The 27953-nt window shown below is 41.0% G+C and overlaps 10 protein-coding genes across 10 annotated transcripts; 7 read left to right on the top strand and 3 right to left on the bottom strand.

Annotated features, from left to right (window-relative positions):
- Positions 1–587: 587 nt before the first annotated feature.
- L201_004554 (uncharacterized protein) lies at positions 588–2860 on the top strand (the record flags this gene model as incomplete). Its single annotated transcript, XM_066220295.1, has 15 exons — positions 588–816; positions 882–921; positions 972–1014; positions 1067–1179; positions 1235–1281; positions 1329–1410; positions 1464–1623; positions 1690–1828; positions 1893–1982; positions 2040–2061; positions 2133–2227; positions 2276–2432; positions 2507–2609; positions 2666–2743; positions 2810–2860. 15 exons carry the CDS (start codon positions 588–590, stop codon positions 2858–2860), a joined length of 1449 nt encoding a protein of 482 aa, XP_066076392.1.
- Positions 2861–3182: 322 nt separating this feature from the next.
- Positions 3183–6948, bottom strand: L201_004553 (uncharacterized protein; the record flags this gene model as incomplete). Its single annotated transcript, XM_066220294.1, has 13 exons — positions 3183–3276; positions 3344–3450; positions 3510–3576; positions 3630–3742; positions 3841–4023; positions 4158–4328; positions 4426–4601; positions 4664–4784; positions 4857–5338; positions 5478–5547; positions 5608–5757; positions 5868–6530; positions 6634–6948. The coding sequence occupies 13 exons, from the start codon at positions 6946–6948 to the stop codon at positions 3183–3185; spliced, it is 2712 nt and encodes a 903-aa protein (XP_066076391.1).
- Positions 6949–7641: 693 nt separating this feature from the next.
- Positions 7642–11703, top strand: L201_004552 (uncharacterized protein; the record flags this gene model as incomplete). Its single annotated transcript, XM_066220293.1, has 14 exons — positions 7642–7825; positions 7887–8061; positions 8149–8924; positions 8987–9150; positions 9210–9323; positions 9376–9897; positions 9958–10022; positions 10073–10241; positions 10312–10581; positions 10643–10700; positions 10761–11104; positions 11166–11206; positions 11263–11482; positions 11548–11703. The coding sequence occupies 14 exons, from the start codon at positions 7642–7644 to the stop codon at positions 11701–11703; spliced, it is 3258 nt and encodes a 1085-aa protein (XP_066076390.1).
- Positions 11704–11822: 119 nt separating this feature from the next.
- Positions 11823–13230, bottom strand: L201_004551 (uncharacterized protein; the record flags this gene model as incomplete). The annotated part of the gene is made up of 7 exons (XM_066220292.1): positions 11823–12161; positions 12232–12387; positions 12449–12607; positions 12666–12719; positions 12806–13018; positions 13084–13109; positions 13176–13230. The coding sequence occupies 7 exons, from the start codon at positions 13228–13230 to the stop codon at positions 11823–11825; spliced, it is 1002 nt and encodes a 333-aa protein (XP_066076389.1).
- A 1581-nt stretch (positions 13231–14811) lies between these two features.
- On the top strand, positions 14812–16542 carry L201_004550 (uncharacterized protein; the record flags this gene model as incomplete). The annotated part of the gene is made up of 6 exons (XM_066220291.1): positions 14812–14986; positions 15045–15151; positions 15221–15441; positions 15504–15759; positions 15822–16454; positions 16516–16542. The coding sequence occupies 6 exons, from the start codon at positions 14812–14814 to the stop codon at positions 16540–16542; spliced, it is 1419 nt and encodes a 472-aa protein (XP_066076388.1).
- Positions 16543–17260: 718 nt separating this feature from the next.
- Positions 17261–19009, top strand: L201_004549 (uncharacterized protein; the record flags this gene model as incomplete). The annotated part of the gene is made up of 5 exons (XM_066220290.1): positions 17261–17481; positions 17539–17595; positions 17654–18207; positions 18274–18917; positions 18974–19009. 5 exons carry the CDS (start codon positions 17261–17263, stop codon positions 19007–19009), a joined length of 1512 nt encoding a protein of 503 aa, XP_066076387.1.
- A 103-nt stretch (positions 19010–19112) lies between these two features.
- L201_004548 (uncharacterized protein) lies at positions 19113–20332 on the bottom strand (the record flags this gene model as incomplete). Its single annotated transcript, XM_066220289.1, has 7 exons — positions 19113–19263; positions 19321–19484; positions 19543–19560; positions 19621–19687; positions 19760–20017; positions 20099–20211; positions 20276–20332. The coding sequence occupies 7 exons, from the start codon at positions 20330–20332 to the stop codon at positions 19113–19115; spliced, it is 828 nt and encodes a 275-aa protein (XP_066076386.1).
- Positions 20333–20990: 658 nt separating this feature from the next.
- On the top strand, positions 20991–22504 carry L201_004547 (uncharacterized protein; the record flags this gene model as incomplete). Its single annotated transcript, XM_066220288.1, has 5 exons — positions 20991–21051; positions 21113–21182; positions 21238–22117; positions 22180–22308; positions 22367–22504. The coding sequence occupies 5 exons, from the start codon at positions 20991–20993 to the stop codon at positions 22502–22504; spliced, it is 1278 nt and encodes a 425-aa protein (XP_066076385.1).
- A 173-nt stretch (positions 22505–22677) lies between these two features.
- Positions 22678–23945, top strand: L201_004546 (uncharacterized protein; the record flags this gene model as incomplete). Its single annotated transcript, XM_066220287.1, has 6 exons — positions 22678–22906; positions 22958–23008; positions 23101–23236; positions 23299–23464; positions 23527–23583; positions 23664–23945. The coding sequence occupies 6 exons, from the start codon at positions 22678–22680 to the stop codon at positions 23943–23945; spliced, it is 921 nt and encodes a 306-aa protein (XP_066076384.1).
- Positions 23946–24709: 764 nt separating this feature from the next.
- Positions 24710–27692, top strand: L201_004545 (uncharacterized protein; the record flags this gene model as incomplete). The annotated part of the gene is made up of 5 exons (XM_066220286.1): positions 24710–24865; positions 24925–25014; positions 25066–25342; positions 25409–27447; positions 27522–27692. 5 exons carry the CDS (start codon positions 24710–24712, stop codon positions 27690–27692), a joined length of 2733 nt encoding a protein of 910 aa, XP_066076383.1.
- Between the last annotated feature and the right edge of the window lie 261 nt (positions 27693–27953).

Genomic DNA, 27953 nt, shown 5'->3' with positions numbered 1-27953 from the left:
TGAATCCAACACAGGGTTAACGGGAAGCGTCGACAAAGTCGAGAAGAACAGCATCCAATGCAATGTACGACATTGCATGTGAAATGAGAAGGAGTAGATAGGGTATTGCGATCTAGCGAGAACCCACTTGTGGAACATTGTATTCTCTCAATCTTCCACTGTTTCTTTCTTACGTACTGCCTTCATCATCGCCCGCCAGTACAATTACCCATTATGGGTGTCTCTAGATAAACTCGGCATGTATCGCAAATTGTCAGAGTGGGATAAAATGGGTTGCGTCGGCTGGGCGGTGTATCAGATCAGTCAAGCTCTAACTTATTGCCGGTGGGTTCATCCACTACCTGAGATTGTCCCTAAACGACGCATAACTAAGCTTTTAATCCGACAAGTCGTTGACCCGAGATAACAATTCACTGAATTCTGCTCTGTAGTAGCATATCCTGCTGACCTGCTTTGTAGACTGCATATATGTATTCATTGTCTACTTCTATTGTAAACGATCTATATAATCACTGATGAGATATCTTAGTACCTTTAGAAACTATAGTGAACCAGTATACCGTCCCCACTCACAAGCGATAGATATAATGGTACAAGTCGATCTTACAGATTCAACTGCGGATCTAGCTCACAAATACGAAGCATTGGCTGTCAACAGTAATGTGGGGAACGCTCAAGCCCAAACAACCAAAGGAATTTATTCCAGCATTTGGGCCGATCATATCAATGATTATCGCGGCATCAGAATGAGTGACCGAGCTTTATTGTGTCCAACTCATGCTCATGCAGAGAAGTTGGATAGCCTGATGTCCTCTCGTAAATATATGAAAGTCTTATTTCAGTTCTACAAATATCTACTGATGTAATCCAATTGTTTTCAGTATATGACGTACACGGAAATCCGGAAGGAACTATCAATATGTAAGTAGAACCCGATCTTTCAGTCCTGTCTCATGCTGATCAATAATTAGAGGTGTTGCTGAGAACGGCTTGATGGTACGGGAGTATATTGAGGTGAGCTATAGCATAACATCGCGTGAGATCAGCTATCCGCTGAAACAAGTAGCAGTATTTCGGTACCGCTCTGAAGAAAGGTCTTAACCCCGTTGATATGGGTTACGGAGATCGTGTTAGTGGGAGTGCTAGGCTAAAAAATGCTATCGCGGACTTGTGGAATGAGTGAGTATATTGATCCCCCAAGTTGAATATCTGATTCTAACAATTTCTTTCGCAGAAATTTCGATCCTGTTGAACCTGTCCTTCCTGAACATATAATTACAAGTACGAATGACAACATCTGAGGAATCAAGCTGATATATCATATCTAGGTACTGGTGCTACCGGAATCCTGGATCAACTGACTTGGGCAATAGTTAACCCAGGTGACGCAATCCTGATCGCCGCTCCTTTGTAAGCTCAATCCGCAAGCTATAAGGGTGACTAGCAAGCTGATGGATAGACAGTTACGCCGGTTTCGATGTTAATATGGTGACCCGATCTGGGTCTCATATCGTTCCTGTCCAAATTCCAGATGACGAAAAAGCTTATTTACCAGAATCCTTGCAAGCCTTTGAGGATGCATATCAGAAATGTAAGGCAGAAGGGAGGGATGTGAAAGCGGTAGTAAGTGTGTCAATGAAAGATGGACCTTTGAAATATGACTGACTGCGAGACCTGTTCGCTGTTTAGCTATTGTGCAACCCCTCGAACCCTCTGGGGCAAATTTATCCTAGAGAGACACTCCTCGAGTACGCAAAATTTACGGAGCGACATAACCTGCATTTGATCAGTGATGAGATTTACGCCTTGAGTGTTTATGACAATCCAAGTGAGTGTCTCGATTCGAAACCGAAGATTGGAAATTATCATTGTTGACAATTCACCGTATACAGACGTCACAAATTCGCCCAACTTCATAAGTTTTCTCAACCTCGATGTAGAGAAGGAGACCGGCGAGAAATTCGATAAAGGAAGGGTTCATAGTGAGTAGATCCTGCGAGTCGATTACTAGGATATCCAGCTGATTACAATGTCAATAGTTGTCTACAGTTTCAGTAAGGAGTAAGTTTTCATAACTGATTTCATTAATCGTGACCATGGACAAATCGTTGATTATTTGGACCTCGGAATAGCTTCGGAGCCAATGGTTTGAGGGTTGGTTGCATAATCTCACAGAACAATCCCTTCCTTCTACGAACAATGCTACATACTTGCTTCCTCATGAAGGGTAAGTTTTACATGATCGAGCACAAGTAGTAAGCTGAAATGTGCGCAGTCTCTTCACCCGCAGACGTTTTGTTGTCCGAACTGCTCAACGACAAACCCAAATTCAAAGCGATGATAGCGGAAAATCGAAGGCGATTGACAGCCGCTTCCTCATATTGTCGAGAGTGGTTCATGGCCAGAGGTATACCCGCCATGGACACCGTAGCGTTAGTGATGTCCATTTATATCTAAATTACGTTTGAATTATGCTGTTGGCGTGCTGATGGTATCTGAAATATAGTGGTCACTTCATGTTTGTTGATTTCCGAGAACACCTCAATATCACAACCTTTGATCAGGAAAAAGCATTATGGCAAAGACTGATGGACGTTGGTGTATATACCGTCAGTGTGCCAATGGTGTTCCTTGGTATACCACCGCTGACTTTGACACTTCATAGGCTACCGGAGGCGCTTATCACTGGAAATATCCTGGATTTTTGAGAATCACTTTTAGTGTTGATCAAGAACTTCTCAAGGTGAGTTGTCCTGCACGTATCGTTCCACGGAGTGAGCAGTAATTGATCGGTTGTATCGAACGCTAGGTCGGATTACAAAGAATGGAAAAGGAACTAGATCTGAAAATATCACAATGATATACATCGGATTGTTAGGTATACTATCTAGACGATGGCGTAGGTAACAAATGCAAACCCAGATGTGACAAAATGCCAATCGATGAGCACAGATTTGAGTGATAAAGTTCACTCAATTGTTTTACGCTTAGAGTGTCACGTTCTCGATGATGACAACAAGGTCGATGACACGACGGTCCCATGAACCGTCACGTTCAGTATAACCAATCGTAAAATACTGAATCATCAGTGTAGCTCAACAGTCTTACCAGGATGAGAGAGCCTCGATGTTTGGATAATATTGTATGCCATTCATCCAGCATGATGTACAAACCGAGTTCATCTAATCATCTCTTAGCGTTTCTCTTGCCAACGCTCCCGCTAATCGCATAGTAGCCTCTTCAGGGTCGTGAGTTTCGTTATCATGTATGGTGGATCTACAAGTGCCCAGATTTAGCCTACTTGTTACGCTCAACTACTTAAACACGGTGAGCATTAACTTACTCTAATCGTGACATATACGCTCCAGTTACTTCCAGATCTAACTCTGGTCCTATATAAAGATTATTACGAAGCATAATCTGGAGAAAGCCATTCCAGTAGGGGTCTCTCTAATGTTGAAATATATTTCAGCGAGCGAACTCGAGTAGAATAAATTTAACTAACTCACTTTTAGCAAGTTTGCATTTCCGACGACTACCAAGATCTCCTTCGCTCTCGTTATAGCGACATTGAATCTGTACAATGGATGTATCGGCGATAGGTCTCATGAGCTCGGCGGGGTACTCACCGTTTTCTCTCGTTAAATAAGCCCATATTGTTCTTTCTATCATCATCTAAGAACCTTTCTCTTGATCTCACACAACTAACAATCGTTACTCGGAATTCGGCACCTTGATACGTCTGGCCATCAAGCATTGTTAGAAAAAGCGTTACGTCTTGGTAGTTTTGCTTGATGACAAATGACGGAAGAGATGACCAAACAAAACTTGTTGACTCACCTCGACATTGCCAACATCGACCTCATGATATCCACTGGATCGTAATCTAGCACGCATCTTCCAGACTTGTTCTCGCCAAGGGGTAATTACTGCGATCTCTTTCTGCTCAACGCCGAGATCAGATTCGAGTAAGGAACTGATGATACGGATAACAGCGTTGATTTCGCTAGGATTATACCATGACTGAAAAACAAGGTAATGCGTATTTAGCAGTAGTACCGATCTTGCCAAAGCAGGACTCCATAACCTACTGATCCCTGAAAAACAGGTCAGCTTGCGTGTAAACAAAAAAATAAGCTGGAAGAAGACAGGCTTACCTCATCAATCCAGTTTTCTTCACCTTCGCACCCTTGGAATAGAATCGGAAGCTTGGCATTGGGTAGATCTTTCCATTCAAGCAATTTAACATCCCTTGCAGATGGGATCAAGGTATCTTCATAAAACATTGCTGCAGGAATCATTAAGATAGGGGCTATAGAGCGGTAGTTCTGAGAATAGTCACACGTCAGCATATTGAGTAATTCTCTTCCCAGAAACACAATTGATAGCCGGCAGTGTTTCCGAGTAGAAGGAAATGCTACTCACTTGTACAAGATTGGTAAATGGCGCTTCCCAATCCGATTGTAAATGTCTATTTCTAAGTTGCTGGGACCTTCGAGAGTTTGAGTGAGTAGCATAGATCTCCCTATCGAAAAGCCGTTCGAGCAAAGATACATCCAGCTCGCCGTCTCGAGCTTCTGACGAGGATACGATGGGACCAACTAATTGAGAAAGGTTAAATTAACTCTCTCCCAAAACATGAATAGGCAAACCGTGAACGTACGTTGTTGTGAATCACCACACAAAACTACTGTCGGATCCACGGTGTTGTATCCTTTAGGCAGAGGGTAGGGCACTACTACTGATAGGGGTATTAACGTTTCAGGTTCTGAAGCTTGAGCTGCCTACAAACGCAGATGATATCAGCATCAACCCAGCCTCACTCTAATATAGTGCGGAGTGTAGGTCTCGCTTACTTCGTCTATCAATAAATGTGTCCAATGAGGTAGCACTTCTTTCGTTCTACTAATTTTTGAGATCGGATGAAACGTTTCTATTAACTCGGACTCCGCCTTCATCATGGCTGTATTCGTAGCATTTGCTGTAACCAGTATCCCTGCGTCCTGACAACTAGATATAATTACCCTGTACTTCATCAAATCCGTAAAAGAAGGAATGCTGAATGTCTCTATTCCATCTGGGCTAGTAGCGACATAGCAGAAAGGTAGGATCTCGCCTGGAACTTCGGCGAAAGTTCGGCTAGGATTGTTGAGTCGAAGCATTATTCCTGGCCTGATAGTTGTGTCGGAAGCTGGATCGGCGGAAGGATGGGAAGCTTTACAAAGTCGACGGGCCAAGGTATCGGCAGCTGAATTGGACGGGGCACAGATCAGAATGCTGGACTCGGGGTAGGATATAATGATTTGTTGAGCGATCTCGACGATTGTTTTGGTTTTGCCTGTTGAAGTCATCAGCCCTCAAAGTCCAGATCATCGAAAGATATATCTCTTACCAGTCTTTTAACAATGAAAGTGAAACAATCAACGTCAATAACTATGTTAACTTTGGATGGAATGAAGCGAAAAACTGTATCCAACTCACGCCGGGAGGACCACTAATAAGATACGGTATTCGGTGAGATCCTGAAACTATAGCACTAACCGCACCCTTGTTATTGATGATTAGCTGAAGCGATTCTACTTTATATACAAAAAGAGGATAACTCACTTTTTGTTCCTCATTGAGACCCTCATCTACCCATTCAATAGGCCGTTGAGATGTATTTCTCGACTCAGCCTTTACATGTTGAACTTCTGGGAATAACCACCTGTGGACTATCTCAAATTTGACCGACTGTAGTAGCCCAAACGTCCGTACCTATTCAAAAGTATCTTCAGTTCAGCATGGGGAGTGAGGATTAGGCTCAAGAGAGGGTTCTTCGTTATAGCGACTTTGTAACTCTGTAATTTATCAAATGTGGAACTTACTGCATCCTGCATATCGCAAACAGGTTTTACATTCAATAAGAACTTAATTTGACATCTAACTCCAAATCCATTTCCGACTACGCCGGCTCCATTTGCACTTGCAACTCGATCCCCATCAAGCCTACCTAGATGAGGCGATTGCACATAAACCCAACTTTTTGTCTTTTCTAATCCTACTACTTCAGCTTCTATGGCATTGATGCTAGCTTGCTGATACTGTTGATATAAGCCCCGAATAATCATTCTATCACCAATATAGAGACGAGGTGAATCTTCACGTATTCCGGGAACGTAAATACGGTATGTGTTCGATAAACCTGCAACAGGATACGGTTGTATGCTAGTCAAAGGTAAAAAGGCCTGTCTCGTGTTTTCCAGCAAAGCTGAGAGGTGAAGCGATAAGAGGTTCGAGAAGTGTTTGGCGTAATAATCTAAGTTGGATAGAGCTGTGCTGGACTGAAATGGGACTGCTGAGCCTTGTGCTGGAGGCAGAGCTAATAAAGAAGGACATTGTTGAGCGATAGGCAAAGGATTAGAGAGAAGTTTAGGTGTGAACACTTCTGCAGCGTAATGAGGAGGAGGAAATGCTGCTACTGGATCGAGGTGGAAGGTGTATGAAGGTGTTGGAAGCTGTTTGAGCCATTGTGGTGTATACTTTGATGCCTATAAATCCAGAGAGAGAGAGAGAGAGAGAGGTATATCAGTATCTTACCGCCAGTGTAACAGGAAGTGAAATTAGCGAGAAAAGAGGTGTGCCAATACATACGAAACGATCCAGATTCTGTTTTCCCTGTCCATTCGTTCTTGCACGTCCTGTTTGGTATATTAACGGTGATGAAGGCTGCGCTGAACTGTTATATTGGCCAAGAGGTGGAAAATCACTATTGAAGGTGTCGATAGATCCTGGAGTGGATGGTGGAACAGGTGACGAAGTGGGGTTTGAAAGGGAATGAATTTGTGGGTGGAGGTTGATACTCTCTAAATAAGGATGTAAATGGTTGGGATGAGTTGACGAGTATATTAGTGGAACAATATCATGCCATGAAGGGTGAATGTATGAACCATCATGAGGATAGACCATTATAACGTTACATGATGAGAAATGTTGAAGGAGAAAGAAGCGCACGAGATAACGAGTTTAGTGATCAAGTTCCGATACATGTTTTTGTTTACGACTTGACCACAGGAAAGCCAACTTGTTCACATACACCATTCTTCTTGCATGCGTTGTGGTGTCCCATGTAATGAGCTAGACGTGAGTGTATGAGGACGCTGTCTCCTCCACTGCATACCTTCTGTGTCACGATGAAGGGTGTATGAAACCCACATTGATCTTCAGCTATCCGCTTGTTCATATTCGCCTTATCTCTATATTCCCTTTCATCTTCCCTCACAGTCCTCGGCTGAAGCTTGTATTGCAGAAGTATACCAACTGTCCATATACACATGGTCCATATTGACTATTGACAATGAGGGAGATGAGTTCGAGTTTGCCCCACTATCACAAAGCTGCCGATTCTCTCTACTCATATCAGGCTGAGAGCGATACCCTGAATGGATGATGACGGCAACAAGTTAGATAATCGGTAATCGATAAACAATTCTTTTTCTGATCCCATATCATATCATCTAAAGATCGGATTATCATGAAACTCAGTTTAGCAATACGGCAATCTAATAACAACATGAAATGTCATGAAAGCTTTCTTGTTGCTGACAATAATGCACAATCAATATACAATTCAAATCAAATCACCGGCAAGGTTAACACAATATGACTCTCTCCTATCTAGTCTCAACAGCAGGTCATGCTCAACATCAGAATGAAAAACATCCGCATGATACTCAAACTATATTACAGTTGATAGCGGACGGAGCTAAGGAATTCGGATCAGAGAAAGTCGTTGGATTCGCTGCTATCCAGCACGATGATGAAGGTTGGAAATGTGATCGTTTCTGTAAGTAATTTATGACTCGTCAGTATATATGCCTTACAAGATGTACTGACAATTACTTCAGCATTCCCAGATTTATTAGGCCTTTCTGCACGTTTAGCTAGCGGTCTTATGAATGGAGGTGTATCTCGAAAGAAGGATGGAGAACACATAATATCGCTTTTATGTCCCACTGGGTTAGATTTTCTGGTAGCATGGATCGCATTGATGCGTTTAGGTTATGGAGTTGTGCTGATAGCGTGAGTAAGCCTGAAAATATCTAATACCTCTCATATTATCTACAGCCTATTAGTAGTCTTACAGGATATCACCCTTCCTGATCGTAGACCTCAATGTTCACCTTCTGCAATTGCGCATCTATACAATTCATCATCTTCAAGTCAGCTAGTCTTCCACCAAAAATATTACGAATTAGCTAAATCTGCTCAAGAGATAGATCCAGGTATCTCTTTAGTTCAGTTACCATCTTTATACAATTCTGATTCACCACTTGCAGATCTACCTTGCATAGTAGAAAATGCAAATAATGTTTCTCATGTATTTCACACCTCCGGTACAAGTGGTACACCTAAACCCATTCCAAATACCCACAATCGAAGTGTGACTGTACTTCCTCATCGAGCCTTACCTACATATCTTACATCAAGTGCTTCTTCAGATAATCAAACCGTAGCATCCCCTTCTGAATCAGCCGCTTTCACTACAACTCCTCTCTTCCATGGTGGAGTTTCGGATTTGCTTCGTGCGTGGATGGCCAGGAGTATGATTTACTTCTACCCAACATCCGAAGTACCTATCACCACAAAAAACGTTGTAGATGCTGTAAACTCCTGTCAGTCACCAGCATCTCCACTAGAAGGCATACAAATCTCGCAAACCCAACAAAAAGAAAGAGAAACCCGATTTCGTGTCAACTCTTTCCTCTCTGTCCCCTATATTCTCAGTACTTTAGCGGAAGATGTGGACGGACCAGGAATGCAATTGCTCAAAAGTTTAGATTATGTCAGTACAGGTGGAGCACCATTAGATACGAAGATAGGAGATATGATGGTTAGCAAAGGCGTAAATCTAGTTAGTAGATTAGGTAGTAGTGAATGTGGTTGTGAGTTGTACAGATTCTTACTTATTGTTTTCGAAATCCCCACTGACGCCTTCATCGCGCAGTCCTCCTTAGCTCTCATCGGGATTACCAGACAGAAAGAGATTGGGAATGGCTTAGAAACGATTCACCTTATGCAGATGCTTTGGTATTCGAACCTGTAGACAAGGAATCTTCACCCAACGAAGCGAGGTTTGAAATGGTCGTAACGGATAGTTGGACAAGTAAAGTGAGTCAAACAGTCTTCGTTTTGCTTCTTGGTGCTCATGATTGAACCTGTTCCAAAAGACCAAATCAAATAGGGAAGACGGTAGTTATGCTACAGGCGATTTATATCAGAAACATCCATCGAAAGAAAATGTTTGGAGATATGCAGGAAGAGGAGATGATGTGATTGTTCTTGTAAGTCTTTTTTCTTCCTTTCAAAGAGGATTCATCTGACAATATGCATCAGAGCAATGGAGAGAAAGCTTCTCCTGGACCAATTGAGACTGTCCTTAGATCATCACCTCATCTGTCAGATGCTCTAGTTGTAGGTTCAGATCAATCCCAAATTGGAATTCTATTGTTTCCCCGTCAGCTTCCACCTCAACCTGATCTTTTAAACCTGATCATTCCTCTACTTGAAGAAGCCAACCAATCTTCACCTTCATTCGCCCAAGTGTCAAAAGAAATGTGCGTCTTGATTACCGACACCAATAAAGCGTTACCGAAAAGTAGTAAAGGTACGATACAGAGGGGTGTAGCGTATGAGGTCTTCAAGAGTGAAATCAATACGCTATATCAAGGTCAGGATGGTCAAACAGATTCTCAGCCAAGAAGAAGTCTAAAAGATATTGTTGTTGAGGTGCGCAAGATTATAGAAGCTGTTGCGGCTTCAAAATTGAAAATCGGACAATTGGATACAGATACAGATTTATTCAGCTGGGGTGTCGATTCTTTGATGGCTACAAGAGCAAGAACAGCTTTACAGAAAGTGGGTTTCTCCTGAAACACATGGACATTAAAACGGTATCACTGATATCCTATAAAATAGCAATTGTATACCGGGGGAACAGTTTTACCGAATAACGTTGTGTTTGAAAGACCCTCAATTCAGAGGTGAGTTCTGTATGTTGATGCCTGGTGTTATAACTGAATCGTCCCATCAGATTGTCGCGGTACATCTTTGACTTACAAGAAAACAATGCATCAAATGGAAGCGATGAAGAAGATACCCATCAGCTCATGGAAATTTTGGTGAAAAAATATGGTGAATTTGATTATCAGGCCAATAGCAATGTTAAGTCATCACCGAATGCAAAGTCCGGAAAGACTGTCGTGAGTGTACATTATCATTCTCAGTAACAACGCCAATTTGGACTAACTTCGCTATTCTCATTCGTATCAGTTACTTACAGGTGCAACTGGGTCGCTAGGTTCATTCTTGGTGCAGGAACTAAGTCAAATTGGACAGATAGATGAAATCATATGCTTGGTACGAGCGGAAAATGATCAAGTTGCCAATCAACGTGTGAAAGGAGCTTTGAAGAATCGTGGATTCCCTTCACAGTCTTCAAAAGAGATCAAATGCTTCGCAGCTGATTTGGCCAAACCGAACCTTGGATTATCTTCGCCAACATACCAAAGTATAGTGGATAAGGTTGATATCGTAATACATGTAAGTTTTACTGGTCTGAATACCTATACGCTTATCAAGCTCACCTCATATTCGCCAACAGGCTGCCTGGCCGGTGCACTTCACTAGTAGTCTAGTTTCTTTCGAGGACAGTATCAAAGGTTAGTCCAGCCATCAACGCCTGTAACGTCGAATTATACTGATGTTTACACTTTGTATAGGAACCCGCCAATTCATAGATCTCGTATCAAAGACCAATTCCGCAAAACTATATTACTGTTCATCGCTCGCTTCTGTCTTAGGGCAAGATTCACCTAAAGTAGTGGAACAACCTTCAAATGATCCATCCACAGCTACACCTATAGGTTATTCGCAATCCAAATGGGTAACCGAGAAGATTTGTAGATTAGCTAATGAGACTGCAACTCTCAATAACCGGATTCATATTTTACGTGTGGGTCAATTATGCGGGGATACCCAATCGGGGCATTGGAATGAGAAAGAAGGATGGCCACTATTGATTCGTACCGCTCAGACTTCTGGGACTTTGCCTACTTTACAAGAAGTTAGTGGTATTTCTTGACTAAACCTGAACATTGTATAATGCTGACTTTGGCTTTCTGCAGAAACCCTCCTGGTTGCCTGTAGACCTGGCTGCACGTGCTATGTGAGTTCCATTACAGCTTATAATATGGGATGTGACACTGATGGTGATTGACATAGTACGGATATATCGACTGCTGAGCAAGGAGACCCCGCTTTGATATATCACATTGTGCATCCTCACAACATCAATTGGAACATCGTTCTTGATGGGATTGAAAAAGCCGGTATCAGTTTCAAGCGGGTTTCTGCTCTGGAATGGTTGAAGAAGGTGGAAGCGACTTCGGATGATATGGAGGAAAATCCTAGCAAACAGATGTTACACATGTGGGAAGCTGCTGTGAGTCGGTTTAGGGTAAACAGCTTATATTTTGCAATTCTAACTATGATACCTCTGTACTACAGTATGGAACACCTGGGGAGACGCAACCTGAAATATTCGTTGACATCACCAATGCTGCTCGAACATCCAAAACTATGTCAACCTTGCAGGATATCGATCTACATCATATGGTCAAGATGGTAAAAGCATGGCAAAGGACCGGTTTCTTACGTGAATAATCATTTGTACTCATATTAGATAAGGACGTGTATACATCGAAAATAAGGCATGATTGATAATATGCATGTGATATGTCATTTTTTATTGCTTCTTCCTCCGTCCTATCCTGACTATATACTTAATCTTCTCTACCAGTACATACGGATACTTCACAGGCGTCTTTTTCACCAGTGTAAGGATCCCAACCGTCAAGCATTTGACTGGAATAGATTAACCCTGGATCACCTTCTGCTGTTGTACCTTCGGCTTCTTCTGGTGCCCATCTAGTTTCATCAATTGGACCATCATGGAAAGCTGTTTCCCATTCCTCTACTGGTGGATTTGGAGTTGTAGGTGGTTGAGAAGTAAGTCTGGGTGCTTGGAGCGATTTTCGTTTTTGTTCTGGTGTAGCTCTTACCCAAGATAGATATGCTGGATTACCTGGTTTTACAACGTTGTCTGCGATAAGCACAGTACCCTTTAGGAAGTATCCGTTAGCTGAGATGCAAGAACATAGTCATCAATGAGAATCAGAAGCGATAACTCACTGGTCCAACCAAACCTTCTTCTTCCAAGACTTTGATATCAATAGTATATAACGGCTTCAAGTGATCTAAGAAAACCATATCGAATTTAAGGGGTTTTGGCATGTTAAGAGTTTTTCTCAAATTTCTAAGATTGGGTGAAGAACTTCCAGTAACCACCTGTTGCGATCATTAGTCATGCATAAAAAGTATAATTTGCTCCTCTTATTGCGACACTCACTTTAATTACTTTATCCAAACCAGCTAATTTAAAACCACCTCTAGCAGTTGTAGCGTAAACCTCGCTCTTTTCAAGGGAAATATAACCTGCTCTATCCTCATTGGCATCAGAAGACCAGTTCTCAGGGTAGATGGAGTTGGGATGTAATTCGAGGAGATGCTGTTCCAAAAGATTAGCTTAATAATAGGGATTTTAAAAATAATATCTTTTGACTCACTCTTGCAAATGAAATACCGGAGTATCCAACATAAGTACCAAGTTCAAGAACGAGCTATAAGGAAGAAAAGAAGATCAATAATACTAATCAAAGGAATTTACCGGAAAAGCGATATAGAACAAATCTACAGATAGACTCACCTTTGGTTTTTTCTCTTTCACTAAAGCTTCGACTTGTCTACCTTTTGTATCACCTACACTCATCAAATATCTATTTTCGCCTTTTCCGAACTCATGAATAGCATTTAAAACACGCTGCGATTTATCTTGAAGAGATAAGTTAGATGTCTCTGCATCAGAAAGTTCAGGAAGGGAATTGAGATGCTTTAAAAGTGCTTCTTCTCGACCATCACCCTATTTTGTCGAAATTAGTCAGCCTTAATAGTCTGCATTCGGGTAATTAAAGATATAACACTAACGTGAAAGACAGTACCTTGTACTGGTTCTATATGGTTAGAGAATAACATCAGCTATACTGTCGCTATTTAACTTGAACATTCAATATACTCACCATGGTACTTGGGAGGAGCAGTTCGAGATTCTTTTGATTCCGAAGCGTTGACCATGTTTGCAGATGAGCTTTTCACTTATTCAGCTATACCGAGAATATAGAATTACAAGATGAAGTTGGATAGATAAAAGCGGCTTCACCTATGCATGCATGCTGTATAAGCAATAAGTTATCACGACTTTTGAATCGCATTATATTCTCTACCTTTAGACACGTTGTAATCATGCGCAATCTAATCGCTGATTGTATTTGTATTTAATCGAGGTTACGCAATGCATATATATGTATCTGTGAGAACGATTACCACCCAAACCCATGACCATCACAACTGAGAGAAGATATCATATCGGATCTAAGGATCAATTAATTAACCGGGGAATGTTGAAACCATCATATCAGATACCTGAAATCAGCTAAACCTTGATCAAAAGGTATCAATGACATCATGTATTACGTTAACCCGCTTAGAGACCTCTTTATCAGCGATCACGGAATCACATAGTTAAGATCGATTCGCAAAGTCTTTACTTGGAAATGGGAAATACAGTCAACCACAGTCAACCATAACGAGATAATATGAGAATGGTCGAGATCGAGTCCTATTCTTCTTAGTCGTAAGCGGCTTAACTTTACTTTTACATATCATGGGCGATCCGTAGTCTAACGGTTAGATCGAATATAAATATAAATAGTAGTTTATATCATCACGTGAAAAGATCGATAAAGACTGATTAGTATCATGATTATCTAAAGATAATATTGTAAGCTAAGATTACGATTATTATCAAGTTGATACTCGATGGGATTTGATGATATGGTACGATGCAATACGATATGGTTTCATTATCAAGATTGGTTATTGTTTTTATCATTGACCCTAGTTTCTTCGGATGTCGTTATTCCAAGATTAAAATACCGCAATCATATTCCTCCCGTACATATAAAAAACAAAAACAGAAACTACGGTGTCTGCTAATCATTGGTAACTCTTGCCTGTCTTTCCATCGACCGACTATTCGCAGTCTGAGGGTAAACATTCCTTTTTGATCGTCATTATAAGATTACCGATCGATCATTCTGTCAATACAGTACACACTACAATGGGAATAATGGGGCCCTTTACATTGATTGACTTTTGATGGCTGCATCAAAAAAGATGTTTCACTCGATCTGTTGTAACGTACGATTTCTATTGCGTTAGCCGATGACAGAGTTAGTTCCCAGATTCTACTACTATCACTAGTGCCTTTCATTTGAATCGGTTACACATAGACAGAATAGAACTTTTCAAAAGAATGAAAGGGTAAAATCCCAATCTCACTTTCATCTTGGGAAGGATACATAGTGTGGGAATTGAACTTTCCTTATTCTCGGATGATGGGGGGGGTTGTCTGAAGTTTAATTACTTGTCGCTTTTGTTTACGCCCTGTTATAGCCTCAACCTCTATCCCACGTTCTTTGATCAAAATCACCATCAGTAGTCATCGCATCCTTGGTCGTTGTCAACGTATATATATACCACCCAACCTTATTGTTTTTTCCCTCCTCCTTTTTCTCTTTCTCACTTACTACTTCCGTTTCATTCTCTCTTTCTCTCTTTCAACAAATAAACTGTATCAATACAACACATTTCAACATGTCTGATTTAACCGCCAAAGTCACAAAAGAGTCTTCAGGTTCCATCGTTGTTGATGGTTACGAAGCACTCAAATACAACTTCCACTACACTTCCCCTGTATTCGATGTCAACCACTCTAAACTCGCCGATATCTACGAAAGATGGCAAAGAGTATTGATCGTTATTGATTCAAGTGAGTACATTATCATTTTCACCTCATGCAACAATATAGCTAATTCTCCTCTCCATAGTCGTCCACCCAATCTACAAAGATCAAGTAGAAAAATACTTCAAACACTACAATGTAGCAGTAACATGGAAAGTCATTAACGGTGGTGAAATCAACAAGACAATGGACGTGAGTCGTTTGAGGTTATCTGAATTCCTGTCTCGATCAGTAAACTGACCCTTAACTCTCTTCTTGCAGACTATGCTCGATATCGTTGATGCTATGGACTCATTCGGTATTGTTAGAACTGAACCAACCCTTGTTATTGGAGGTGGTCTTGTTACCGATGTCGCCGGTTACGCTTGTGCTTCATATCGACGAACAAGTAACTTCATTCGAGTCCCAACCACATTGATCGGTTTAATCGATGCTTCAGTCTCCATCAAAGTTGGTCTTAACCACAAGAAGTTAAAGAACAGGTTAGTCCTATTGTCCCATATATCACACACCCATGCCCATATACTAATGATCTCTTAAACAGATTGGGTGCCTACCACGCCCCTCTCCACACCTTCTTGGATTTCTCTTTCCTTGAAACACTTCCAGTCGGTCAAGTTAGAAACGGTTTCGCAGAACTCGTCAAGATCGCTTCCGTCGGTGATAAAGCCGTTTGGGATTTATTAGTCAAACACGGTAAAGAACTTGTTGAAACTGGTTTCGGTTACAAAGACGGTAGAGATGCTACCAGAGCTCCAGGAAAAGAAATCTGTCACAGAGGTATTGAAACTATGTTAGAGGTGAGTCACCTCTGTCATTAACGAAATATAATATTCTGTACTGATTAAACCTTGAACGACAGCTCGAAACACCTAACTTACATGAACTTGGTTTGGACCGAGTTATTGCTTTCGGTCACACATGGTCACCAACCCTTGAATTGACCCCACGAATTCCATTAAGACACGGTCACGCTATCACCATCGATATGGCTTACTCGATAACCCTCGCTCTTTCAAGAGGTCTCATCAACGAAGCTCAACGTGATCAATGGTTCGAACTTGTATCATCAGTTGGTCTTTCAATGGATCACGACTTATTCGATGAAGAATTAATTGCCGTTGCCACCGAAGCTATCAAAAAGACCAGGGATGGTAAACAACGATTCGCTATCCCAGATGGTGAATTCGGTAAATGTGTCTTCTTGAACGATGTACCTATCGAAGAACTCCAATCCGTCCTCAGAACACATAAACAATTCGTCAAAGAACGATATGGTCAAGGTGTCGGTAAAGAAGCTTATGTCGATGCTGGTGACCTCGGTGCCAACCCAGAAGAATATGTTAAGAACGGTCAAAAACCAACAGCTTCTCACGAAGATTGTTGCACCGCTTCAAGTTTAAAGAGAAACGGTGTCAACGGTAACGAAACCAAATCTGCTGCTGTATCTGCTGGTGCTGTACCAGTTGATGGTACTGGTCACCTCACCAACGGAGTAAGTCCATATTTTAGTTCTCTAATCAACAGTTTCAATAGCTGACAAGCATTCTACATAGGTCACCGGCACTTCTATCAAAGCTTAATAAGTTTGTAATGTTTCAGACAGGATTATGTATATTAGCATTGTGTAGGCAGAATTTCAATCATCATCTAAAGAAAAGCTCAATAAGTAGCAATAAATTCACATACATGTAGCCATTGGCTTTGTCTCATGCATTTTTTTCCAAAAAGAATATCATAATCTGTAGCATTACGTTGGTCGTTGTCTATGAAGATAAACTCCCGTGATTAAAGCAGCCAATCGATCAATTACCTATCGCGGAAAGTACGATAGGTAATTTCATGCAGACGGCTGTTTTTCCCTTATCATCGGCTGATTTGTTTTTCTTTGGGGAAAAATGGAAAAACCCCTTTATCAACCTGATCTAATCGATATCGATAACGCCTTGGAACGATTAAGAACGCCATTACGATAAACTATATGTCATTCCAAGATCGGGGATCGTAGCTCAATATCAAAACCGGTTGTACCTTTCCCCCCGATTTTGTAAGCTGTTGACCATAATCTTAGATCTATAACATCTAGACTTGACGTTTGACCTTTTGATGATATTTACGTCACTACTGGATGAATGAATACCTACATACATGATTCCCGGTCAAAGTATTTCCGGCGGTTTACACCGTGACCTTTTTGTTGCTGATTTCAGTTTATCAACTTCACATGCATGAAATTCAAATCTACTTGTGTTTATCGTATTTTCAGTCAGCAACGATACTTGGGCTCAAAGCAACAACACAATGGGACGTCAGATTCCTACAGGATTTCAAAACTTTACAAGTAGTGTGGTACTACCATGCTTATCGATACTTCTTCTACCATGTACTGCTACTGCAGTCTTGGTTTGCATCATCTATAACAAGTTATTCGTTGGAAATCAAGAGTCTCGTATATCCAGCACTAGCGGTACTTCGAAAGGATGCGTCATTATCAGTGGTGGTCGGATGTCTAAAGGTCTAACGTGAGAACTCAATCATTCTTCACATGAACAATAGCAGTGTGCTGATTCTGGTTGTAGTTTGGCCAGAGCATTCAAAAGAGCAGGATGGAAGGTTATCGGGGTTGATGAAGAAGGGTGAGTCAGATTTTAGCCTGAACCTGGACTATGCTTCAACTAATTCTCTGTTATATAGATGGGGAGAATATTGTCCTATGCGATTTTCATCTGCAATTGATCGATTTTATATCTTACCAGCAGCGGCTAAATCATATGAAAGATATTCGAAAAAACTCCTTTCAATCGCTCAACTACATTCGGCAACTTTATTTATTCCAGTTTCAGGAGCAGGATCATCAGTTGAAGATTCTAAAGCTGCAGATGAAATGTTTATAGCTACAAATGGTAAATGTAGAACGTTTATTCAAGATCCTGAAACAATGGAAGATTTACATGATAAAGATAAATTCATGGCATTAGTTGATAAATTAGGTTTAAAAATACCTTCAGGTAAAATGGTTGAAAGTGTAGAAGAAGCTATTACATTCTTAAAAGAAGATGAACAATTTTTAGAACCAAAATATGTTTTTAAATGTATGGGTTTAGATGAAAATCGTGGTGATATGACATTGTTTCCTTTAAAAGGTGATAATAAGGAACTTATAAAGACCAGAATGTTTTTGGAAAAACTTAATTTAAAAATCACAAAAGATTGTCCTTATGTTTTTCAAGAATTTATTCCAGGTCAAGGTAAGCTATCAATTTGTAAATCAATTAATTCATGAGAAAGTGATATATTAATTTCTACTATATTAGAATGGTGTACACATGCATCTGTTATCAAAGGTCAAATCACTTCATTTGTCACTTGCCCCTCCAACGATATGCTCATGACATACGAAAATGCAACAACAGAAGCAATTGGTCGTAGAGCTGAACAATGGACCAAAACTCTACTTGATCGATTACAGAAAGATCCTACACCTTCAGGAAAACAACGAAATTTGACTGGACACTTTTCATTCGATTTTATCGTTTCAACCAAGAACAACGAGATGTATCCTATCGAGTGTAATGCAAGAGTTCATACAGCCGTTATCATGTTACCACTTTCAAAAATCGCCGAATGCTACGAAGAACAACCTGCCAATTCAAGAATTATCCTTCGACCAAATCCAGATACAGCTCCTAGATCATGGATCTACAATGATCTCATAATGCGATACCTCCCACTTATCGTCTCTTCACCAGAAAATCTCGCAAAAATCCATCCCTCACTTCCAGCATGTTTAGTCAATCCAAAAACGAAGCATAATATAAAACCCAGTGAAGCACCTTACACATGGAGGAAAGATCCTACACTCGTGTCCGATGATTGGTTACCATTCGTTGTACTTTGGCATGTATTTTGGCCATATCTGTTAATTTCGAGATGGTGGCAAGGGAAGAAGTGGACTAGAGTGAGTTGGTCAAAAGTCATTTTTCCTTCCAAGCTGATCCATCAATATTGTTTTAGCTCAATGTCAGTACTGGCCGTATCTTTGAGGCATAAATCGTTGAATGTATAACAAAGATATAGCTACTATATGCATGTTTCATGTTATGTCATGTCGATAGACTGAATATCTATAGTACGCATAGCTTTTTAAGTCCATCTAAGGTAACTCTGTGTGGTTCAAACATACATGTTCGTCCTTATCTAAACCATTAAGAGCTTCCATTTGAGCATCACTAAGCTCAAAATCGAAAACATCGCGATTTGCAATGATTCGTTCTTTCGTGTCTGATTTAGGGAGGGGAATGAAGCTAAGAAGCAATTACAGTATTAGATATGTTACAGTGTCAAAAACAATGTAGACATACCCTCGTTGTAAACTCCATCGAATTAACACCTGAGCCCAACTTTTCCCAGTCTCTTCTGCCACTTTACTAAGTGTTGGATCTGAAGCTTTGGTACCTTGAACAAGGGGAGAATACGCTTCCAATGCGATGTTACGGGCTTGGCAATATGAGACGATAGAAGGTTGCTACCAATATAGAGTTAGCCAGTCAAACTAGAAATAATCTGGAGAAGATTCAACTTACCTGACACCAAGGATGCAACTGTGCGTTATAATGTTCAGTATCAGCCATACTACTATTTTACCATGTTGAGAAACTCACCTCGATCTGATTAACGGCTGGTTTGATTTTTGCGTAGTCTTCCATCTGTTCAAGGTGTTTGACTCCACTAAAAAAACGGCAAGTTAGAATGACTTATGACAAATAGATTAACCATTATATTTTTGAAAGACGAACTCACTAATTCGAAACACCAATAGTCTTTGCTTTACCTTGTTTAACCAAATTTTCCAAAGCAGCCCATTGTTCTTTTCTCTTTTCTGGACCAGCACTTGGTGAATGAATTAAAAATAAATTGACATAACCATTTTCTCTTGGATCAATTTTTGATACACTATCATAAAGATGTTCTTCTATCTTTTCCGCTTGTCCAAGTTTGGTAGTAAGGAATATTGAATCTCGTTTTTCTCCGACAGCTTCACCAACTTCCTTTTCGTTACTAATGACAGGCTTTTATTAGCGTGCTTTTTCGGAGATCCGAGATATTACAATATACAGAATTATCGTTTTTAAAACGTACAAATACCAATAGGCTGAATCGATATGTTTATATCCAGCTTCCAAAGCACTTGTAACTGTTTTTGTGGTTACTTCAGGTGGTGATTGGTATACACCGAATCCTAATTGAGGAATCTAAGGTAGAGTCAACGTCGACATCAATATAGCGAATTCAGACTTTAGCGAATACATGACCAACCTTTTCACCATTATTGAGCAAGATTGTTTGATCCGCTCGGATTGTTTTAGTTGACATCTTTACTTGCTGTAAGAACGATCTTTCCGAAACTCAGCGGTATGGAGAAAGATATGAACATGATTAATATCGATATCACCGATATCAACAGCTTTGAGCTGTATTGACCGATCTTGTACTTATCTGTATGACGTTAAGGATCGTACTCTCTTACAATGAACAGTGTACCTCGATCAGGCACGGATGTGTGTCAACCACGTGATCAGGCCCCGTGCATAAAACGGACATCTCCGCTGCGAACCCACTACTTGGTGAAATGACCGCATGAACCCACCTTGTATTGCTTTTGCTCTTCCCATTCTCGATAACAATCTTCTCATTAAATTTCGTTTATATATAATACTAATATGAATTATAGTAATATTGCAGTACAAAGTATTACGATTACAAACACTGTACTACTCGTAGTGCTACAGCTGGTGCTTGGAGCGGAGAATACAATATCACTTTTTGGCCCATACGATAAAGTGAATATACACTGTTACTAGCTGCTTCATATCCTTTGCTGTGACTACCATTGAAACCCACTGTTATTTTGTGTCATTTCATAATTCCTTTACCCTTATTTCAGAGGAGGTTTATCATTAAATAATCCCACTATCCCACCAGCGAAAAATCAAATCTTATCATACGCGTCTTAGATCATCTTAGATTTATCATGCCGACAAGTAGACATACATGTGATTTCAAGGATTGCGGAAAGTCATTCTCGACATCTAGTGAGTACGATATCACTAAACCTTTCAATCCAAAACATCCGTTCCTAACGCAAACATACAGGTCATTTGCGTCGTCATGAAAGATCACATACGGGTAATAAACCACATACTTGCAAGTTTTGTGGGAAATCGTGAGTTCTTTTCTTTTATCTCTTGTCATTGTATATCTGACTGCGATGGTTTCAGCTTTGTAAGGAAAGAAGTGTGTCAGCGCCATGAAGGCCTGCACTCTACCCCATCCTCCTCACGACCATCAGCTCGGCCTACTGCACAGCAGAAAAACAAAAATAAGGGCTCTCCAGTTATCGCTAGTAGCAACCCATCGTCATCCAATAGTCCGATACCGGACTTACCTCCAACGAGCACCGATAACACTCAAACAACCCCAGCTGAAGAAGATCCTTCCAAACAGCCATGGTCATTCAATGCTGCAAGTCGTGCAAGTGGTCTAAGTGGTCAATGTGATTGTCCTATAGCACATGGAACTATCGAACTATCTCCTCCTAATTTTCAATCCAACTCCACAATACCACCATCACTACCACTCCCACCGTCTCTTGCTCCTCAACCGGCAGATACCGCTGATCCTGATATATGGCTCGCACAGCCTACCGATCATTTATTTGACGATCAAATATACGGATGGCTAGATCAGATTCTGAGCGAACAGAATCATCCTCAAACTTCGCCAAATACAACATCTCTTGAGACATATTTCCCACCTGCGGATCAAACGAATTTAGTGATTGATTCAACTCATTTGTCTCAACAACCTATTTTGAGCGAAACTGCAAAATCACAATTAACGCAGATATGGCAAAGTCTAAGTTTAGTCAGAGGTACAACCTTAGTCGAGAACAATCAAATAGGAGATTATTTTACAGCAGGCTGGAAAACCTTATTAGTCAGGTTCCCAATCGTGCACGTCCCCACATTTGATATCTCAACAGCATCACAATGTTTCTTGTCTGCTATCATAGCTTTAGGAGCAGTACACTGTGTACAAGCAAGTCATAGAGCTTTCGCCAAGCAATTACTACCTATTACACGGGCGATGATGGTTTCCGTGAGTAACAAGCAGTCGGGATACTTGATATGATACGTCGTTGCTGAAGGATGATATTGTAGGAACCGTTAGACAATAAGGAACATCGATTGCAGGTTATTCAGGCTGCCCTTTTATCTGCTATAGCTAGTCAGCATTTGGATACTGTCGAAAGGAATCAAGCTCAAGCAATGGCTAATTACGCATATTCGGTGAGCTCACGTGCAACTACATGGAGGTTGTTCAAGCTAAAATATGGTTTACAAATAGCTCATGAGACATTTTGGTTATATGCATATGACTGGAGCGGGGGAGCCTACAATACCTGGAGATCAAGATTCGCAATGGAAATCATGGGCGCATCGGGAAAGCAGTCGTCGGTCAGTTAAAACTCGATTTATACCTTGATGTAATGCTAAGTAGGCTTAATCAGAACTCTTTGGCTTTGCTGGACGATGGACGTAAGTCGCTCGATTTCTCATCAATCTCACCTCTGATTGTATATGTGCTAACAGATAATGTAGATACGATCGGTGATGTTCACTCACCATAATGGAAGTAGAGCGAAATCTCCTTTCAGAATGGTGATTGAACTTCCTTGTAGGCAAGATTGTTGGTTCGCATCAGATAGCTTTGCATGGGCAAGACGACTCCATTCGACTCAACGCATCGCACAAGCATTACAATCAACTTTTGCAAAGGATTGGTCAAATACCTGGTTCTCTGACGAACAATTAGATTTCGCACGTCTTGTTGTAATCTTCGGATTAGCTGCTTTAGCCTGGGATATCTCGCAGCGAGATTTGATACGTAAGTAGCCAGACTACATTTGTATAAGTTATATCTAATGTTTTCATTTAGATCCAGTGCCATCCGAAACCGGACCGGAAGGCCCAGAAAGGATCGCAATATGTAAGTTGTTTCGGAAACGGATTTTGCGAACCATTCTTTTTAAGCTCTTAGCGTACTTCCGCTCACATTCCACTTAAATTCTCGGTATTCAGCTCTAGTGTACGGAATGCGAAGTCTCAGTAAACATCCTTCCTTGGTCGACGAAAGATCAATCGAGATGATGACACTTTTGACTGCTGAGGCTTATGATATTTCTACGGCAGCATGCCTAGGTATACTGTCTGAACTGTGAGCCCGATTTCAACCAATAGATGAAAAGGTTATGTAGACACACTAATCCTCTAACATAGTATATCCATCGAGGTTTTTTGTGGAGTCTCATCAGTAGGAATGATACTGAGCGTGCAAACTTCAGATAGATTACAGGCCAACGGATTAGTACGGAATTGGTCTAGGACGCCAAAAGCTATGCAGGCGGTGCTGGTAGCTGCTGAATTCTTGAAAGAGAGTTTACTCGTAAGCAATACGTGTACTATCAATCACAACTTAATCGTTGACCAACATGACATCTTGCACAGAACTGGTCTAGATGGCCTAATAGTATCTCTCACGCATGGACGCTATATTTCGCATTTGTGAGCATTGTTTTGCCTTTTTGCACTGTTTCGGCTTTTCATATAGTCTGTTCTGATCAAATACACACCTTGTCAAACAGCTTGTCTTGTGGTCTTTCAGTACATGCCATTCGCGAAATCTACCCCAAGAGCCACCTTTTCTATCCAGCTTGAATACATCGGAAGATCAACATGCAGTACCAAAAGCGCAACAGCAAATTCAGCAGGCAATCGGATATTGTGAACAATTCGCATTACAAGCGCGATCTGCGACAACATCTTTTGATTTGAACCAGCTGACTGTACTAGGTAAAACAGTTATCATGATAATGCAGAATGTGCATACTGATATAGGTAGGTTCTCTCATATCACCTCACATTAAAATGGATCATAAGCTGAATTGAACGTCACATCAGTGATGACACAAATACAAACGCTCAAAAGGATCGTGAATGGAACGACTTCGCAGTGAGATATCTTTTCGGCAGGAGCATTCGGCACTGCATATATCGAGATACACATTGCGTTTGGAAGCCTGTATGACGGTTGGTGCCTTGACAAAGAGACACCAACCAACATTAGTAAACATGCATGGGCATGACCGGGCAATCTGTAAAACCTCACAATCTTGATCTTTCATTTCATGGATGATCAGGCGTATACCGCGCTTAATCTGTACGCCGCAAATCACGCACGTTTGTCATATCGACAATTACCAAACTCAAGAACGTGATCTTGTACTAAAGTACCATGGTCGAATCAAAGCTGTCAACGATGGCATGCATACCACATGTATAACCATTGTGACCAACTGATGCATAACAGACATCCTGAATATAGGGTGATTCATTCTGATATCCTTAATGCGTATATACAATCAGTCATAAACAAGGATAACTTTCGGACAACTTTCACCATGTAACGCATAACCACCTCGTCGGAAAGACCATTTCGGCAATTGTCAACAGATAAACAAAATTACAAACAAAGAAAGTAGACAATACACCTTCAAACCGGAATTTTGACAACCTCTGAGACGATGTTTGTCCCAAAATCACACATATATAAGGGGACTTGGTGCGATGTACTCCTCAACCAACTCATCACCTCAACACATTTCAAAAACACCAAAAACGATTGACCATCATGCGGTCCTACACACTCTTTTATACACTCCCTCTCTTGTCTTCAGTCCTAGCTTCCCCAATTCACCGTTACTCAGAAAGCAAAACCAAATTAGTCGGTAGACATGTCATCAAAGGTAGACAGATCTCACATGGTTCTGGATTAGATTCCGGTCACGTGAGTATATCATTCCAATACAAAATGCGATCGACCTTAATTAACAGACATCTCGATAGGCCCTCGCATCATCTACTATTTATCTCGAAGATAGAGAGGGTCTCGCATTGATATCTTCTCAAAATTTCACCACCGTCATCGTTGAAACAGCAAGTCTATTGTTTTTCCACTTCATTTCTAGTTAGCTAACCCAAATATAGCCTGCTGGATCTACCACTTCCACACTTGTAGCAGCTTTCGGTTCACAACCTATATACTCTTTAGGTCAAAGTGCAGGATATATCCTTGGTGTACCAGAACATATCTATGCTTCTTTTTATTTCCCAAAAGTCGATCCATCAAAATTCCCTCTTCAAGTTTGCACTTTTGTTTTCTCAGAACCTACCAACTTTTCTTCCAATTATACAGTCGCAACTAGAGATTCCTTTATCGTTAATGATTTCAGCAAACAATTGGGTTTTGGAGATGCTGTTACTGGTGAGTCCAGATTCCCTTGATCTTTTTTATATGCTGTGGTTGTCTGACTTTTTCCAATATCTACAGAATTTTGTGTCCGTGTCGGCAATGCCCCTTCGGCTTCCACTACTATCGCTGGCGGAAATCCAGTCGCTACCTCACCAGCTGGCAATAACGGCAACAACAACAGTAATGGCAATGATAATGGTAACGACGGTCACGGTCAACCCGACGGATCTCAACCTGTCACTAGTTCTGCCAATACAGGCAACCATCCCGGCAACTCAGGTGCACGGCCGGCCACTTCTTCTGCACTTTCAACATCAACCCCACAAGCATCACCATCGGTCCCCAATATTCCTGCTTCGACAGGCCCTACTGCTGCTGTCTCACATCCCGCATCTGGACAAACCTCCGTAGCTGTCTCTTCCAACTCCCATATAGAGACATCGGATAAACCAGCACCCTCTAGTGTCGTTCTAAGTTCAAGTGTTTCTAGTCCAGCTACATCTGCCACTCCTTCCAGCATGTCATCTGCTGCTTCATCATCCGTACCAGCTGCATCCGCTTCTAATGCTTCCCCAAGTTCACCTTCCGGTATCTCATCTTCTCAAGCTGCTCCTTCTGCTTCTGGTTCGGGTAAAGCTAGTTCTAGCACTTCAGCCGTAGCTTCAGCTTCTACAGCTTCCTCATCCACCACTGCCAGTCAGACCTCTGTTTCATCCACTATCGCTTCGGGGTCCTCTTCCGCCGGTCCAACCTCTGTCGCCGGAGGTTCCGCATCAGCTTCATCTTCCGCAACTTCCGCTTCCATCAGTAGTTCAGCTAGTGCCAGTATTTCATCCTCAACCTCAGCCTCATCTTCAGCCTCATCCTCATCTTCAGTCTCGGCTTCAACTTCAGCTTCAGCCAGTGCATCAGCCAGTGCATCGTCCACTGGACCCAACCCTGCTTACCAAACAGCCGTTTCTTTCGCTGGTAAATCATACGTCAACAAAGGTCTCGTAGGCTTCGGTGCTCTTAATGGTGATGCCATTGACTCCTTCGGCGAAACCATCGGTGGTATTGGATCAGCTATAAGCCTTCAATCCTTTGAACGAAAGTCAGACGGTACATATTCTGGTGTTATCCTTGCTCAATCTGATCGAGGTCACAATACAGACAAGACTACTGACTTCGTTACTCGAAGACATTCAATCTCTTTCAACCTTAACCCATATTACGGAAATCAAACTCTTGAATACCAAGCTGCTAAATCTAGTTTTGCCCTCAAATATGATAGCACCTTAAGATACTTTGAACAAGATGGAACTCCTACAACCGGTCTTGACTCTCTTGCTGTTAGGAATGGATCAGTACCCCAACCTATTGCCAATTCAACATACAACCACATTTCAACAGATCCTGAAGGTCTTGTTCTTTTAGCTGACGGCTCATCTTGGGTATCCGACGAATATGGCCCTTATATCTGGAAGTACTCTGCTGACGGTAAACTACTTGATACAATCGTTCCACCAAAAGCCGTTTTACCATATAAGAATGGTTCTCTCTACTTTACCGCCAACAGTGATATAGGCCCTGATACTGGTAGAGTACCAAATCAAGGATATGAGGGTCTTACAATCAGTCCAGATGAAAAAACTCTCTACGCTTTACTACAATCTAGTTTGACCCAAGATGTAGATTCAAGTGGTAAAGGTCGATACGCAAGAATGTTTATATACGATATTTCAGGTAAACCAACTTTAAGACATTCATATGTTTTAACATTACCTGTGACAAATGGTAAAGCCAAACCTTTGGCGCAATCAGATGTTTTATATCTATCAGATAACACTTTCATGTTACTTTCAAGAGATGGTAAAGGTAATGGTGATGATGATTCTGAATCAAAACATAAAGATTTCATGTTATTCAATTTAGATGGTGCAACAGATTTAATCAATACAGAATATACTGATGGAGTTAAACCTGTAGCACCAAAAGGAAAATTAGATAAAAGTATCACTGCTATTGAACCAGTAGAATTCATAGATATGATTGATGAGACTCAATTGGGTAGATTCGGTATTCACAATGGAGGTGACATCAATATCAGTTTGATCAATGGTAAATGGGAGAGTGCAGTGAGTAACAACCGAATGCTCACTAATCCACTTACTATAGTGTACAAAAGCTAACATCATCTTTCCCTTGCTAGGCTATTGCATCTGTACAGGATCCTGAATATCCAAACGATTACTTCCTTTTCTCCTTCTCCGACAACGATTTCATCACTACAAATGGATTTGAAGCTGGTGAAAAATACGTTGATGCGTATGGATCCACATTAGACAACCAAGCTTTAGTATGGAGAATTACGCTTCCATAGACTACCCTTTGAGTACTTGCCAAAATCCCTTTCAACTCCCTAAATGCGGACAATCACTCGCTTCCTCTTCTTTCCTGGTTGCCCCCCGTCTCGGTCATCAAAAAGGACAATACAATAATACCTTATCGTCATAGACATGCATTGCTTGTGCTTGAATTGCTTTGTAAGAGTAAAACTACTAGCTAAATGCTATCATGAAGACAGGTTATAATAGGAGCACTGTTTTATCGAATACCTTTTAGGTACTTTTACGTTTATGGT

This window comes from Kwoniella dendrophila, chromosome 5 (genome assembly GCF_036810415.1).
Source record: "Kwoniella dendrophila CBS 6074 chromosome 5, complete sequence".
NCBI classification, from domain to species: domain Eukaryota; kingdom Fungi; phylum Basidiomycota; class Tremellomycetes; order Tremellales; family Cryptococcaceae; genus Kwoniella; species Kwoniella dendrophila.
This window is presented reverse-complemented; position numbering and strand designations above follow the sequence as displayed.